The sequence below is a fragment of the Sebastes umbrosus genome, chromosome 9 (genome assembly GCF_015220745.1).
Source record: "Sebastes umbrosus isolate fSebUmb1 chromosome 9, fSebUmb1.pri, whole genome shotgun sequence".
NCBI classification, from domain to species: Eukaryota; Metazoa; Chordata; class Actinopteri; order Perciformes; family Sebastidae; genus Sebastes; species Sebastes umbrosus.
The window spans coordinates 16,541,688-16,559,709 of NC_051277.1; the positions used below are offsets into that span (position 1 = coordinate 16,541,688).

An 18,022-nucleotide genomic window follows, 5' to 3' on the forward strand; every position below is an offset into this window, starting at 1 on the left:
GTCAAGGGGACCCCTTTGAAAATGGCTATGACAGTTTTTCATCGCCAAAATTTAGTGCGAGTTTGGAGCGTTATTTAGCCTCCTTCATGACAAGCTAACATGGTTGGAACAAATGGATTCTTTAGGTTTACTAGTTTCATATGATACCAGTATCTCCACTCTAGCTTTAAAACTGATCCCACTACAACCTACCAATCACACGTTGCATTAATGCGTTTAAGAATCTAGTGGCCTTAAAACGAATTATCGCGTATGTATCGCGTATATAGTTATACTTTAAAACGAGCAGTGAAAAGACAGTGAGAAGCATGACACAAACATACACAGGACTGGTGGTTGCAAAAAACACGGCATTACATGTGTATTGTAGCAGCAGCATAACGCAGGACAGGAGGTACGACAAACAATGACACAGCGGGGACGCAGAAATGGAGATGAACCACAGCAGGCCTTTGATCAACCAGAGGAACAACTTGAGGAGATTCAGGAGCAACCAAACAGTCCAGAAGAGCAGAACTCCCAACAACCGCAATGCTTTGGATGGAAGAAAGACATCAGCATCCTAAAAGACAGACAGACAGACAGACAGAGAGAGAGAGGGAGAAAGAGGGAGAGAGTCTTTTTGTCTTGTCTCAGGAAGTTGTGAATGTTTTGCAGAGTGTGTTTGGGTTAATGTGGGCTTACATAGTCTTGTGCAACATTGTCTTCTTTGCCAACTGATCCCACTTTAGAAAGAAAGACATAACAACATACAGATTCATACCGTAACACTGGGATACAGAGAAAACGTTGATATCACAGATGCATATATACTGTAACTATTAAATCTAATAAAAGGCCACTTTGACAAATGCTTTACAGACAACTTTTTCATGCATATTGAGCTCTGCTATAAGTAGTTGTGAACTTCTTTCATTCAGCACATCCATGATCAACATGTCACTTACTGAGGAAAGTGAATGCCAGGAGGCCGGATAGCACAAAGATCCTCAGCAGCCATTTGTTTCTATACCTCCTCCTTCTCCTTGCTTCAATCTATAGTGTATTTATACCAAAAGAGATGTTCATTTGTATTTTATTTAATTTGTTTACAGTAAACTTATTACCCACAACTCATTAATGAGATATTTAATGTTATAAAATAGATAGCTTGTATATGAGACCTTATTATGACAAACAAAATAAATATCAAGATCAATTAAATACTATTAATATACATTTTTGCATTATACCTATAGCCTGTGTGTGCAGAGGTGAAGCCAAATAAATCATGATTTATTCATTTGATTATCATTAAGTGTTTTATTTGTATTAATACACTGTCTCCTTGACATGTCCCTGTTCAGCTTTTATTTTATCATGCAATATGACTTTAAAGAAAAATAACCTTAACATTTTAAATGAGCCTTTCAGAGATTATTCATTTATTTGTACTTTTACAGTGTTTCGAAAGTCTGTATCGTCATTATAAGGCCTATTATCAATTATAATGAACAGACCTGTACTGAAAATAACATCAGTGGTGGTGTCTATTAGTTGCAACAGCATCAGCAGTAGCTACTAATAGATATGATACCAGCAGCATTAGGAGGCCTTTTATTTCATCTTACCTTTAAGATTATCTCTCTCTTTGCTGCCTGCTCATACGTCCTGCAGATGCTAATGATGTGAGCCAGAGAGCGATGGTGTTGGAACTCATCACAGCTGCTGAGTAATAGACACTGTAGACAAGCGTCATCACCATCATTGGAGCCTCTCGGGTCGTTGAGACTGCAGGCTGGACAGAGGTTGTACATTGTTCCTGCTGTGGACACATCCCGTAGTGACTAACAGTAGTGACTGAGCAAGTTTTTCCTCTGTGGGTCAACAAGGTGTGACAGTGAAGCTAACTGGTGGCTGGCACAAGCCGAGCTGTGCCTCCCAACGCAACAGGTGCAAACTCAGTTGATATTAGCCAATTTCACCAACATCTATTCACCTTCAAACAGGAATAAAACACTTAAAATGTGCTAACAGGTACTTAAACAGTAAGGAGACATGATTTTCCAACTTCATTTCATCTAAGTTTTTAACGTTTAACTGATCAACCTGTTAACTTGCCAATTTTCATTTTAAGTAAAACCGTTTTTACATGTAACTTTTAAATGTTGAGTAGAAACATAACTTAAATGTGTCTTCTTCATTTAACAGTGTTGTGCGAACAGCACCTGTGCGGAGGAATGACTCAGCAACATGAGAAACATTTGCTCAGTAATCAAAATGATGCTGAAAGCCGGTCTGTCGGCATTCCTCACCCTGATTGTGTATTGTGACCTTCAGTGTAATTATCCTTATTGTAATCCTTAAAGGAAGACTTCTCATGGTCCACATTAAGAATCGTCTGTAGCCACGTAAAACAAAATGACAAGAATACATCTGGCTAATTAAAAAACTTGCTTTTGACTGCCTGTATGCTTAAGTAATTTGAAGGCCTGGCTCATGTTATATCACAGCACACAGTCTGAGGTCTTTGGTCAGGTCTCTCTTGGTTTTGCTGTTGAGAGGCCAAAAATAAACCCTTTTGGGTTGCCTGACTTCGCTCTTGTGTCACTGTTCTCCTAGCAACCAACCGCGGCTTGTCTCATAATGTCCACTGGAGAATTGGCTGCACAAAACTAATGCCTAAAAACAGCTCATTACTGGGAGGCCGCTGGAGGGCGAGCAGCCAGCTCAGTGTTGTTGTTTGTAAAAGTGAATCAGAGTATCTTGTCTTGACATAAGAGCTGTCTTAAGTTGCAGCTTGAAAGTGATGCTCTGTGCAAACTCGCTTGCTTTACTTGTTTCTTGTAACCAAGCAAAGCAACTACTGCCCCCTACTGATACAAGCTTCTACTAGTGACGTTCAGCAGGAAAAGCACAGGTGGTGGAACCAATAATAGTAAAGGGATAGTTTGGCTCTTTTCCATGGTCAGTGTATTGCCAATAGTAGATGATGGTCGGCGTGCCCCCAGCTTTGAGAAGCAGACAGGAGTACCGACACCGGAGCAAAGCATACAATGCTGTGGACGGGGACGGCAGAAAAAACGTACTTTAGCCACCTAAAAGAAAGACTCACCTAAAAACATCTATATCATTTAAAGTGTATGATATATTTGGAATATTTTCACCACTTTATCTTGCAGCCTTTTCCTTCTCCTTTCCGAGGGGGAACTGAACCGAAAGTAAAACTTATCTATATGCTCTCTCCAAAGGCAGCAGGCTCAGATGTCAAAAACACAATAGATAATTTCACTTTCAGTTCACCATCAGAAGATATTCTAAACATAGTGTACACTTAAACTGATGTGATTTTTTTTAGGTGTGCCTTTCTTTTAGGTGGCTAAAATAATTTTTTTCTGCCGTCCCCATCCACAACACTGCATTTCTTTGCTCCGGTGACGGTACTCCTGTCTGTTTCTCGATGCTGGGGACGTGCCGACCGTCATCTGCTGTAAGTAATACACCTAATATGGATAAGTACCCCATAGAACCCCACTTCAAAACACCTGAACTATCCCTTTAATGATGGCTCTGTTCAATTTAAGGTGTTGCACAGACTGTTAAATGAATTTGAACTTTAATAGACTGATGTCTAAAGTGTTGATACCTTTGAATTACAAACATATAACACACATACTTTGGCAAACTGCAGAAGCTTGAATATGTATAACAAAACATTACAATGAGTTGTATGTAGATCTACACAGTAAAAGCATTTGGCACCATCTGTTCCCTACATGCTTCCTACAGACTGATGCCCACTGCCGGCCACAGATTTCTTTCTCAGCGATGGTCTTTGACCCCGCCGGTCCCTCCGGCATCTTCCATCTCCTCCTTTAATCCCTCATGCTGGAGGAGAGGCCACACTAAGGAGAGAAAACAGTCAATGTTCTCCATCAAGGGGCCTCTAATGATGCTCCCTCCTCAACCACTGGCTGAGGAGAAAATGGCCACAGGGGTGACGGGGATGGGGGATAATATGTTGGCCTGATGAAGCCTCTGAGACAACAGCATGTTTTCTTTGACTCCAAATTATGTAAATTAAACATGACAGGTGAGGTATGTCATTTCAGTTTTATTTCAACATGTTCATTCTATGTTGATGTCAGTCAATTTCAGTCGATCCAGTTTTGAAATCCTTGTGTTTGGCATTAACGGGATTCTTTCTTGTGACGTCTTTTGCAGACCCGTTCAGCTGTAATGACACGGAGGCCCTAAGAGAACAGATGAGAGAAACACATTTAAGCCAAACTCATATCACACACAAGTGATGATATTTTGCTGCAGACTGACCTAAGAGGTCTGGATTATGATTAGCTGGCAGAGCAGGGTAAAAGGTCAGGCTGGAGATAGAGGTCAGGCGGGGGTCAGACCATCCCCAGGCTTCATTACAGGAGCATGGCTGGTCGTGGTAGACGCTGCAGGAGACGTCCCCTCCTGGAAAACAAAACAGCCTCTCTCCACGTTCACTTTTATTTCTCTTCCAACCTCCATCTAATTAGTGGAATGACAAAATACATGCATGTGTGTTCCCAGCTGTAAGGGTGCATATTTATCTATGCAGTCTCCTCTTCTAATGGTTGCAGTGATGGAGGAGTGGAGGTGTAAGCGGGCCTGTAATGAGAGGCTGAGGTGAGGGAAGGGAGCAGAGAGCCTGCTGGCTGAGAGGACACAAGCCTGGGGCGGTGAGGTGGATCTCCTGCTGCGGAGGTTGTTTCAGTCAGAGTAATGTTAACACAGGACCACCATCAGTCTGCTGTGTGGTCTGGTTCCACTATGATCTCTGTGTCTGCTCTGCAAATACATCCATCTAAACATGTTTATGTGGAGTCTTACGTTTTTGTTTTTAAAACACAGGAATAGAAGGGGAAGATGGTAATTTATTTTTTTGCATTTTGAAACAACTTGTTTCAGAGATGCTCTTACTTGCATCATTGTCATTTTCTTGATAGGCTATGAGTTGGGGGATTTTTCTTCTGCTTTAGAAAAATTCCTGAAGACAACGAAGCAGAATAACATGGATGTAGCATCAGTGACTAAACCCATAAGTTTTCGAATATCAAATAAGATTGAATGACCAAATATAAAAAAAGATATAAAAAATCAATTACTTCTTTAAATACAAACTAACATGTGAAGTCACTGTGAAGTGTGTTAAAGTACATTTCTATTGGCTTCTAGATGCCCACTCCAAGTAAAATGTACAGTAGTTGATTCAGTATTGAGCTCACACCAGAAAAGTGACAGAATAAAGCATGTCACACTCAAAGATGTCAGTATGTAGAACAAATCTGATTGATTTGAGAGTGTGATATTGGACATTTTTGTTTCAATAGAGTGTGTACGACAAAAATGGAGGAGATGCTAACAGCAGGAAAAAACAAAACCAAAGCCAATTGTGGACGATGGAAAGACAGCTTGGAAAAAAGAATAAAACAGCAGCATCCATTATCCATCTTGGATATCATTCCGACTGTCAAAATAAATATAGAAATAGAAACAAGTATCCTCTATATACATACAGTTTCAAACACACACAAATACACGGATCGCACTCACAGACTGTTTTACCTTCCTTGTGTCTGCCGCTGCATTTCCTGATTCCTAGAATCCCACTGATGGAGTGGGTGGACTCAGAGGAATAGGCCGTTCCCACGGCAACAGATGATGCTGATGTCACTGCAGGGTCAGAGGTCAACATCAGGAAACATTAGAGGCACACAGATAGGTCAAGAGAAAGTCGAAGGGGACAGAAAAACTTACCAACTTCACAAGACTCGGACTGGACTTTGTTTCTGATGATCCTGTAAAAACAGAGGGAACTCACTCAAAGCTCAATGATCTGTATTGTCAAGCACACACACACAAGTTCATCTATACCTGTTGATGGAGCTGATGCTGGGCACGCCGTCGTGGTCGCACACTCGCTCCAGCAGCAGCCTGTCTCGGATCTCCCAGGCGAACATGGTGGGGTTGGTGTGCTTCAGATGCAGGATCATTTGCACAACTCTGGGAGTGGCCACTTTGGGTTTAGAGCCTCCGATCACTCCCGGCCTGATGCTTCCTGTCTCATTGTACCTGAATTCACAAGATTGATATCTGTCAGTAATAATAATAATAATAATAAACTTTATTTGTATAGCACCTTTCCAAACATAGTTACAAAGTGCTTTACATAAGTCAAAATAGTGCAAACATTAAGATAAAAATAATACAGAATAAAAACATAAAAACATAGGCCAAAGTAACATTTCAGCTGAGGAGAATATAGATGCTGATGTGATTCATGCAAGGTGGAATAAAATCAGAAACAGCACTGTGCAACACTATAGATTCAAAAACAGGATTAATTTCTATCCAAAATAAATTAATTTCCGAACAATGCATCCTGGGATGACCACAAATAGCCTGTAAAACTGGAGTTAACAGGCTACACATGTATAGTCAAAATGTTAGTTTAGCTGGGAATAAATATAATGCATTTATGAAAGTGGTTAGTTTTAAAATATTTATATATATTTCAAAATGATATGCATTTTTTAACGATTTGTTTTGAACATTTTTATACAAATGGTTATTATTATTATTACAGGCAAACAATATTTTTTTAAAAAGTGTACAATTCACCCAGAATCTGCTTCATCACAGATATCTCAGTGAACTAACTAATACATTAATAGATATTTATTTTAATTTAATTTTTTTGCACATATATAAAACCCCAGGAGAAAAAAAACAATAACAAAAAAGGAAGAAAGATCTAAACTAACATAATTTTAAAAATACAACGAAAGTTAAACAACAACAAGAAGCACACAATATGTGCAGAAAAACCAACAAAACAGTGGAAAACAATCCAATAAAAACAATGAAATACATACAAAGAACAGATAGGCTAAACAAATGACCAAACTTGAGTCCCTTTTCTTTCTTTCTTTACCTGGCCAGTATCTTGCTGACACAGCCGTGACTGACGCGCAGGCGGCGCGAGATCTCACAGGGACGCACGCCTCGTTGAGCGAGCTCCACGATGCGCTGTCTCACCGCGTGCGGTAACGGGCGTCCGTTAATGAAAACACCGCCGAGCTGGTTCACTCCACCGTGACCTGCAGGCGCACCGGAGCGGAGCACAGAAACACCAATCAAAAGGTGCATGGCCAGCATTCAAGCTACAAGTAATGTAGTCTATAGATTGAGTTTTTTTATAAAAAAGAAGTAGTAGCCTATAACTTCCTCTGAGCTACAGGTGGTACCTCATAACTTTAATCTAATAACAAACATCCTTTTAAAGCACAACTTGGTCTGACCCCAGAATACATAATGGATCTCTTAACACCCTATACGCCTGTACGTGGTCTGAGATCATCTGATCAGCTACTTCTTGCTGTTCCCAGGTCCAATTTTGTGACGGGAGGCGATCAGGCGTTTGCTGTCAGGGCTCCCAAACTCCTGAATCCACTTCCTATAGAGATACCATCATCTAACTCTGTATCCACTTTTAAAAAACTTTTGAAAACACATTTTTTTTAGGATAGCATTCCTATAAGTATAAGACTGGGTATAAATATATGTATGTATACATCCGTTTCTGGACGCATGTGTACATTTATACACATTTATGTATATATACTGTATATTTGTTTTATGAACTTGTCCTACCATTTTACCACTTCTATTATTATTGATATGTTCTGTGATGTTCTGTTTTAGCAGTTACCATATCTTTTACTTTATTTATCTGCTTTTATTGTCTTGTGAAGCACTTTATAACATCTGTTTTGAGAAGTGCTATATAAATAAATGTATTATTATTATTATTATTATTACTTACAGTGCGTAACGGTGAGCGGCACCTGTCCAAAGCGCGCGTCCATCCCAGACCGACTCTTAAAGAAGTCTGTAGTCCTACTGAAGGAGGCTCCGAGGACCAAACATTTCCTCATTCAAACAGAAAAACTGAAGTTTTTTAATAGAGCACTGTTCAGATTTTGTCCCGTATATATTTTTGTCCTGTATGCAGAGTGACATCAGCGCGCCTTCAGCACCTGAAGCTGTGAACAGCTGCACGAGCCTTTGATTGGGCGCACACGCACCGGTGCACGCGCTCCATTATCTTTTTGTAGCCCTAACAAAAGCAGCGTTCAGTTTTTATGCACCAAATATTTGGAATAAGCTCCCAGAAACCTGCAGGACCGCTCCAACTCTTAGTTCTTTTAAATCAAAGCTTAAAACTTTCCTGTTTGCTGCTTTTGCCTTTTATTAAACCAGATAATGATCTTATACTGCACTAGAGCTTTTACTCTTGTGTGTTATATTCTATTTTAGCTTCTATCCTAGCTTTTATTTTAAGCTTGTTTTTTATTTTCTAATCTTTAATGTTTTTATAACTGTTTTAATTATGTCTTAATGTTCTTTTGCACTTTGCTGCAATGTTCTTGAATGTTTATGTAAAGCACTGTGAATTGCCCTGTTGCTGAAATGTGCTATTGCCTTGTGAAGCCGCTATAGGTGTTGTGATAAGAACTGTATAGCCAGGATTTCAGAAATAGGCTGCAGAATATACGCACCCCACAATTAGTCTCAAAAATCATGTGGTTCATGCAGTTAACTGTTCAATAGCCAATAACACGATCATTTATCAATATAAAGTAAAATGTGCCAAAAGTTTGGTGAGTTGTGAGAGCTACAGTCAATATGGAGAAATAGTTGTAGTATAGTATAATAGTCCACCTATTTCATTTTTGTTGGCCTATATTCAGGCTACTTAGTCTAAAATGCTGGAGCCGGCCTATAAAATAAGTTTGTATAACCCATTCAATTCCCTCGAAAATACTGATGAAATGACCTCAGAGTCCCCAGTAACTGAAAAATAACAATGCTATAAATAAGGTAAAAGAGGTGTCAAATTGATCCATAGATTCTATCCAGTGAAACATTTCTTACAAAGGTTAAAGAGTGACATAGATGTAAGTTCTTCTTTCTGCGAATCACATCCTGAAACTTGCTCTCGCTTATTTTGCTCCTGTACATTTACATATGAGCTGTGGAAAGATGTAAGCTATTTTATACATGGTAACGTTTTCTCAGATTTTTTATTTTACTATAGAAATATTATATTTGGTTGCTATGATTACAGTGACAAAGACAGTAATGCATTTTTCCTTATTAATCTAATTTTAGTTCTCGCCAAATTCCACATTCACAAATGTAAATTTACCCCCCAAAAATAGTCTCTGTATTTACGAAAGAAATGGATCTATATCTGTCAAAGATTTCTCTCTCACAAAACAAAAAAGCTCTGAAAACAATGAATGTATGCAATATCTTCAAAGTTTTTAAGTGAACTTATTGTCATATTCTCAGGTGTTTTTTTTATTTAAAAATTCTTTGGGTTTGTTTAATTTCTGTTGTCCTTTTTATGTTTGCCTCTATTGAAATAAAAAAATAAAATAAAAAAATAAAAATAATGCTTGAGGTCCGAATGCTTATTTATTTATTTTTTATTATTATTATTTGATTATCTTATTTTATTTATTTTTTTATTTTTTTATTTATCAAAACATTAATCTTAATCTAATAAGTAGTAGCCGATTCTGGAGACTGGAAGTCGTTGCTTTAAGAACAACAAGCTGCCACTGCCAGCTGTTAACAGCAAACACTGCAAACAGCAAATAAACTTAGAGCCATTTATAATGTTAGTGTGATTAATGAATCATTTAACAGGAGCCTTATTTATGAGTAATCTACTATAAGTATTACAAATGGTGACAAAAATATACATCAACAAATAAACTCCTCTTGTAGACAAACTTCCGTGTTTTTAAACTCCGGGAGCAGTTTTTGGTTGTCCAACATTTTAACACCCGGAAACGCCGGTATAGTTCTTCACATGTAAACAAGAGAAGAAGTGACTGATACCGCTGTGGAGGGAGATATTAGTGTTGTGTGAAGTCACAATCGACATTATGGTGAACTAAAAACGGTAAGCGCCCGTAAAGTGCTACTATAGACTTCACTTCACTTGGTTATGTTCAATAATTAAACTAATGAAGCTATATATTAGCTGCCTCGGCTACTACAGAGCTAACATGAGTTAGCATAGCACCGGTTAGCCTGATGTTAACCCACGTGTCTATATATATTCTGAGTGTTTACATATCCACCTCATAATTACATGTTTTATGGACAACATAGAATCTGGCAATTTGAAGTCAGCCCGGTGCTAAACTAGTTAAAGTTGTGGTAAGTTACATGAGCCATTATAGCCACAGCTGCTTGGTAGCAGTGCAGTGAGACGTCGTTGGGTGGTGCTGCTGTTCAGCTGCTGTTTTTAAGGTTGTATTATGGACTATGCTGAGGAAAATGAAGATGATGACGGTGTGGAAGGCAGCAAATACCACCGCTTCTTTATTGAGGACTGTAATAGTTCAGAGGGAGAAGAAGAGATCAAGTTCAGTCAGCAGAAACATCACAGCATCTGTAAACAACAAGCTGAGAGGCTCAGCAGGGAGAGCTCTCCTCCTCTCCTCCTGGCATTCAACATCACCTCTGGACGCCCCACGAGTCCCACATCCAGTTTACAGGAGGACGAGGAGGATGACCAGCCCATCGAGGAGTGGATGATCCTGGAAGGAGAGGAGCAGGTGGGAGACTCAAGCATCCAGCTCAACCTGAGCTACAGGGAGAGCTCTGAGGATGACTCTGGAGATGAAGGTTAGACTTTACCTGAGCTCATTGTGTTGCTGTCTATCATCCTGTTTCAATGTTGCCCTGTAGTGCAAAGCAAGGCAGCTTTAATTGTATAGCACATTTCAGCAAAAGGGCAATTCAAAGTGCTTTAAATAAACATTCAAGAACATTGCGACAAAGTGCAAAAGAACATTAAGACATCATTAAAACAGTTATAAAAACATTAAAGATTAGAAAATAAAAACAAGCTAAAAATAAAAGCTATAGGATAGAAGCTAAAATAGAATATAACACACAAGAGTAAAAGCTCTAGTGCAGTATAAGATCATTCTCTGGTTCAATAAAAGGCAGCAGCAGCAAACAGGAAAGTTTTAAGCTTTGATTTAAAGACCTCAGAGTTGGAGTTGGTCCTGCAGGTTTCTGGGAGCTTGTTCCAGATATTTGGTGCATAAAAACTGAATGCTGCTTCTTCTGCATGTTTAGTTCTGACTCTGGGGACACTAATCAGACCTGATCCAGATGACCTGAGAGGTCTGGATGGTTCATAACATAGAAGAAGTTCAGAAATGTATTTTGGCCCTAAACCATTTAGTGCTTTGTAAACCAGCAGCAGTACTGTAGACAGGGAGCCAGTGTAGAGACCTCAGAACTGGACTAGTGCAAGGAAATGTATTTTATATCTGAAATGTTTACCTGAAGGGAAAACAAGTCAAACTGTGAGTGAAGTACAAACGATATGTCCAAGAGTGTCCAGCTACATGTGCTGAAAGATATACTGTGCTATGTAATGATTAGAAAAATAATAATACAAGAATCAAACATGAAATGTAAAGTCAAATACCACAGCCTGTCTATAACCTGTACTTAGGCTCAGCCAATGCTGTTCACCTCTGAAATTGATGTTTACAGTATGTGTGTGTTGTATGATATATCACTGTTGACTGGTAGGGTATAGGTTGAGCTTCATTTGAATATTATTTTGAGTTCAAGTTGATTTGCATGCTCACAGTTAACAACTGATGAAAAGCAGAATTTACATTGATTAAAATATAAATCTATGCACGATTTTATCATAAAAAATACCCATTTATTCATACACACCTGCACCCATACATACACATTTGCAAATGCAACTATGCACTAACTCACAAAAAAGAAAAACAAACAAATCCCATGAACTTGAGCTATCCATCACATTGACATTTACATGTGAATGTGATATAAATCACATGCAATGTGATTAAACAAGGTGCTGCACAAACTAATGTGCTTGTTAGTAGCCTATGTGACATGATATGATTTTAGTTGAAACAGTGAGAACACAGCTGTGAATTGCGCCTTAGTTTTCTGACGTGTTATTACTGAAGTAAAAAAAATGAACACAGATTATTTCCACTTAATCTCATAGGGACAAGTTGATGTACTCACAGGCTACACTGCTGTTACTATTTAAGGACTTTCAGTTGAAGTTAATTTATAATAAAATCTCTGGACAACTATTAGGATGATCTTAAAAAAATAAAGATGAGTTCAGATAGAAATACATTTCTGTAGTTACATTTCATGCAAAAACAGTACATAGACACAGAGAGTTACAGAGATTTCTGTAAATCTATGGGAGTGCATATTATTTTAATACATATTCAGAGGCAGTTTGCTCAGCGTGCACTCAGTTTTTCAGAGATGCTCTGCTTTACATTAATGAAGATACTCATATTCACACCAGGGTGCTGCCCTGCACAACCACTACATCTTGCCTGGCCAGCTAGCAGCTCCACTGGAGCAGAGTGGTTTTTCAGTTTTTCCCTTACACCTCACCTCAGTTATAGTTCTTATGGGAAGGTCAAGTGTTTTTCAGTCCTGAGCTACAGCTTTTATAAGACCTTGGAAAGACTAGATTTACTAGGCTTGGGAAAAACTCCTGATCCATCCTTGATTTGTAAAAAGCTTTTTTTTTAAATTGTGTGTTGAATTTCAAGAGGATTCCTGCCTGAGAACCACAGGATTATAACTTTAATTGTGGAATACGTCTATAAAACTTAATGTTCTCCTTGTTCATTTTCTCCATCATAGATCAGACTGTGAAATCAGTGAAGGATACCTGGGCTGTATCAGAGAAAGACAAGGTAACTTGTGATATCTATTCATTTTCAGGAATACTACAGTAGAGCTCATTTATTCAAGGAAATATGCATTTACTATTATTATTAATGTTATTATGTTTCTGTTAAGGGGCGCATTGTCATAATTCAAAGCAAATATTGTTCAAATTAATTGAAATGTATGCATGAATAAAAAAGACATGCCAATGACTTTTACGGTGAAATTAAAATGAAACTCTTCACTGTGCTAAGGATATGTATTGTAAAGATAAGCTTTGAGTAATAAAACAAATCAGTATGGATTTAGAAACTGTGGAAGAACAAGGTAAGAAAATTGTTTTCAAAATTGTTGGCTGCAGAATGTATTCAGTATTATGAACTTACAAGACTGCTTTTTTAAATAATGTCTGTCCTTTCTTCGTCCTCTCACATTATCTAGCGTGGTGCTGATAAGTCTCTGCCCAGCCGCTATTTTCTGACTGGTCGCTCTCTGATCTGTAACATCTGCAACAGGACGGGACACATTGCCAAAAGCTGCTACTACCACAAGGTAAAGAAACACACTCATCTACCACTTTATTTTTACATACACATAATATACTTTCACAATGTCATTAGGTAGTTATAACGCACATATCACAGTCTTGTAGAATAATTAACCATTGCAGGAGCTTGATACAGTTGTCGATTAATAACCTTGATTCAGGTTGAAATACCTACACAGCTGGTGAGTTTTCTGGCTCACTAAAATCACTTTTATGGGGCGTCCAGGTGTCTCATTGATCTCTCGTTTGAGTCCAGCTGATATTCCCCTCTCCTTCCCTGTGCTTCCTGCTGCTCTATATTTTGATCTATCAAATTATGGCAAAATGCTAAAATGCACATCTTTTGGTCTTTTCTCTCTTTTGAAAACTGTCCTTCATATTTTCAGCTGCTTAAACATTGAATATATTGCTGTGAAGTCACAAGAAATGATGCTGTCAAATTGAAAAAGAGATGACAAAACAGTAGCGTTTTATATTATGACCTTTTTTCTGTATTTTTCTGGTGAGTTCTGCTCTAACTGACTAGCTTACCCAGCCTTCAATATTTCTGTCCCTTACAGACTGCCATAAATTGCACCAGAGAGAGAAACATGTAATCCCTGAAAAGATCCTAACACTCTTGTAAAAAAATCAGTTTTGTCTCTGTGTCAGCAGAAATGTCCCACCTGTGTCCTTTGTGGGATCCAGGGCCACGTCCAGAGGGACTGTCCGGGCCGCCCCTGCCCCAGCTGTGGTCTGCCTTCACATGGCCTCAAGCCCTGTGCAAGGCCCCCGGTGTGGAACCAACACTGCCAGCGCTGTGGGATGCCAGGGCACCTCTCTGATGTGAGTTTGTCCATTAGCCCCCAGGTCTGGCCTCTGTGAGTGTTTGTGTTTGGGAGTGTGTTTCTGTGTTGAAGGATACTTTGAAAGGATTTGTCAGTTGTGTGGTGACATATTCTGTAGTCTCTGGTGTGTGTGTGTGCCTGTTTTATGTTCCTCATCTGCACAATGCTCCTTTTTGTATTCTTGCTCAAAAGAGTAATTTTCTCCTTGGTTTTTCCTCAGGTCTGCCCTGATACATGGAGACAATACCACTTGACAGTGAGTTCATGTTTTGACTTTTTCTTATCTCATCTTTTTTACTAAGCATCATGCATAACGCTGCTAAACATTAAAAGGCCTTTCTGGCTGACTGTAACACCACCAATTAAAATTAGAGATTATAATGAATCCAAACAAGTAGGATGTGGCAGAGGACCATCTTAATCATGTTTTTTAAAAGGCTGGTGAAAATGGAAATTTGAATGCATCGGTGTGTGTTAGGGGTGCCGCAATATACCGGTATTGACAATTGAAAATTCTATTACATAATAAATAAATAAATAAATAAAACTATTGTGTAAATAATCCAGCCCATCTTAAATAATTTTATACTGTATGTACAATTATGGTTACAGACTCTCTCTCCACATCCCCACACTTGTATTTTGAGTGTAATTCATTTGCCAGAAAAAGAGACAAAACACACATTAAACACAGTTAAAGATGAATTTTACTGATGGCATAATTATTATTATTATTATTTTTCTGATTTTCTTTAGATATCACGATAATATCGTTATTGTGAATTATTTTGGCCACGATAGTCGTGTAGGGAAAATCTGATATCATGACAGCCCTAGTGTGTATTAATAAAACTCACAAAATCAACTAATGTCCTTTTTCCACTTTTAAAAATGTTCTTTGTTTTGACCTTTTTTCCAGATCCGGTTAGAGCTTCCAGTCACGCCATGGAGAGTCCACACCCTCAAACATAAGAAATGCCCCTCTCATTGTTACAACTGCTCTAAGAGGGGACATTATGGATTTGTAAGTGGCCAATGAAAGGAATCCTTCTCTTACTTTTACCATCTCTCCTTTCCTTCTTGACTTGATCTTTGCCTATCTTGATGTTATCCCTCTCTTTCTCTGTCTGTTTATTTACACTGTCTCTGGTCTCTCTCTGTATACCTAGTCTGTACAACATATTCTCCCCCTCTCTTTCTGTATCTTCTTTTGGATTTGACTTTACTGTACCTGCTTTTCTTGCTCACTCACTTTCAATTTTATCTACTCTACTCTGTCGCTATCAGGAGTGCGCTAAGAGGAGGATGATCAGTGGGACTTTTCCTTCACTGCCTTATGTTTGCCACTATGACACCATTGATGACATCCTCCAGTGTCGTACCAGGAAGCAGAAAAGAGCCAAAGGTGACAAAATATATATTAGTATATACAGTATTATTATATAAACAATGATGTAAACATTTGCATAAAAATAGTGTGTTTATATGAATGGATCTCATTGATATAAATTAGGGTGGACAAAATAATAGATAACACAATTCAATTCAATTCAACAGCACCACAACTTGCAGCATCCAAAATGATCATACAGTTGAATCAACACCTCTCTAAAACAGTTTAAACTTTATTATTATAGCCTTCATGAAGGATTTATTGCAAGTTTTTAATGTGAGCAGTGAGAGTGAATCAAAACAGTAAAGTTGGAGGCCTTAAAACCAACACAATGAGCTGAAAGACGCTCTGGAGCTGCAGCTAACTGCAGAGTTGGTTGATAATTCGCTGTTGATTTGTCTCAGTGAGCAACCTTTTTCCCATTACATTTGACCTGTTGTTTATATAAAAATATGAATTAGTGCAGCTGTAAACAACAGCCGCTTTTAGAGGCGACATATCATGAAAAACTCACTTTTTCAGTGCTTGTGCACATATATTTGGGTATCTGGAGTGCCTACCAACGCACAAACTGTGAAATAAGACACCATTACCCCGCCGGCATACACCTGTGGTGTGCCGAGTAGGCGGAGTCTGCACACCATTTAAAAGGTGTCTCTGTCGCACATACGCCAGATGCCCCACTCACTTCAGTCAGCGAAAGCGTCTTGCATGCCTATTTCGATCACACGGCTGATACAAAGACAACAGGGTATCCGGGAATATTGCCATTACAGTCTTAGCCCCAAATAGCGGAGTACAACACATTATGCTATTATAACTGAATGAGTGAATACCATACAGCAGAGCAGTCAACAGGTGATTGCTGGTATAATTTTTTTCTCTGTCGCATCATTATCTCGTCAACGATTAATGACACAATAAATCTTGATCGCTCTGACAGATCCATGCTTTGTTTAAAGTGACGCCTCTTCCTGCAGTCAAATGTTTTCCCCTCCATTTAAGAGACATGCTCCTTTGTCATCACTTATCGCCGGATTGTGCCCGGTTGTATGAAAAGGAGCGATTTTTGAGGGTCTAGATCAGAAAACATTTGATTCAACAAGCCATTCAGGTTTGGTTCCCCTTCCTACGTCACTTGCAGGCTCATTAGAATAAATCACCCACGGCTTGAGAACTACCTTTGCAAAGGTGCACCATATTTTACTCGCAAGCTTATCAGAGTACACTGGGCTTTTTCAGGAGGGGGCTTAAAGAGACAGGTGCTAAAACTGAGCGTTTCAGACAGACAGTGTGAGAAAAAAATTGTGTTATTGAACATTAAAGCTTGTAAACATGTTTAAGTAGAATCTCAGAATACAAGTATGAACCTGAAAATTTAGATATGTCCCCTTTTACTTATTGTTCAACTATACAGACTCACTATCAAGGGAATATTCCCTATCAACGCTGTGTTTTCAGAGCTTTTGAGTGCTGGATTGCGGCCTCTCTCAGACCAGCAGCCCTTGTCTGAAGCAACAGGCGAGAGCGGCGAGGAGAATCAGCCTGTCCAGGGGAGGAGCAGGACAAAGCAGGAGACATGTAGCAGAGCTGGCAGGAGGAAGAAGTGGCCAGAGAGGCGCAGAGAGAGGAGGGAGGTGAAGAAGCTTAGGAGAGAGGCTCAAGCCAGACGAGAAGGCGGACTACTGGGGAGATCCCAGAGGTACTTTGATGATGAAGTTTGCCCTGCAGACCCCTTCAGGTCCACACACCCACCGCAGAAGAAGAGGAGGGATGAGACAGGTGGCAGGAGCAGGAAGAGCAGAGAGGCAGAGAGGTGGAAGAAGAGAGGAGGGATAAAACGTGGGGATTTATGTCCCCATGGTGGTGTAGACATCGGTAATGAAAGCCTTCTTTCCCCAAAACAAAGAGTGCGCCACCGACGAAGATGAAGTGTGATTATTTTTATTTTCAAGGAGTAACAAATGTAACTTGATAACAAAAAAATATTTTGTATTTGTCTTTCTTTCATTTATTTATTGTCAAATAAAAAAAACTATAGAATAGCATGTACAGTTGAAGGTGCTCATCTTCAGTGTGGCCGGTATGAATGTAGTTTTGTACTTTAACCTTGTTCTGCAAGTACATCTACTACTATTATACTGGCTGGGCCAAATTTTATGCAAGTACAGTTTTCAACATACAGTATTTTGGGGTATGTTTTTTACACACTTTGCCTATTTTGGCCCTTGTATATTGTTGTAGGTCTTTGTTATCCCCTGAATACAATGTTAGTTGTACAGTATCATATCATTTTCTGCAATTTAAATAATTGAAATCAGGTCTGTCTTTGTAAAGAGTAATATTTCTATTGTAAAGACAACGACAATAAACATAGATTTTCCAGATAATCTCGTGTATATTGTTGTAAGTCTTTGTTATCCCCTAAATATAATGCAAGTTTTACAG

General features: G+C 38.8%; 2 protein-coding genes and 1 pseudogene across 2 annotated transcripts; 1 reads left to right on the plus strand and 2 right to left on the minus strand.

The window, feature by feature from the left end:
• Positions 1-93: 93 nt before the first annotated feature.
• Positions 94-1,822, minus strand: LOC119494760. Its single transcript, XM_037780884.1, has 4 exons — positions 1,611-1,822; positions 948-1,035; positions 685-725; positions 94-562 (listed from the first exon to the last, which is right to left on the minus strand). The coding sequence occupies exons 1-4, from the start codon at positions 1,794-1,796 to the stop codon at positions 182-184; spliced, it is 696 nt and encodes a 231-aa protein (XP_037636812.1). The 5' UTR covers positions 1,797-1,822; the 3' UTR covers positions 94-181.
• A 2,155-nt stretch (positions 1,823-3,977) lies between these two features.
• On the minus strand, positions 3,978-7,173 carry LOC119494916 (annotated as a pseudogene).
• Positions 7,174-9,869: 2,696 nt separating this feature from the next.
• LOC119494363 (zinc finger CCHC domain-containing protein 7-like) lies at positions 9,870-17,964 on the plus strand. Its single transcript, XM_037780179.1, has 8 exons — positions 9,870-10,731; positions 12,781-12,833; positions 13,249-13,359; positions 14,009-14,179; positions 14,402-14,437; positions 15,101-15,205; positions 15,469-15,586; positions 17,036-17,964. Exons 1-8 carry the CDS (start codon positions 10,362-10,364, stop codon positions 17,503-17,505), a joined length of 1,434 nt encoding a protein of 477 aa, XP_037636107.1. The 5' UTR covers positions 9,870-10,361; the 3' UTR covers positions 17,506-17,964.
• Positions 17,965-18,022: the final 58 nt, after the last annotated feature.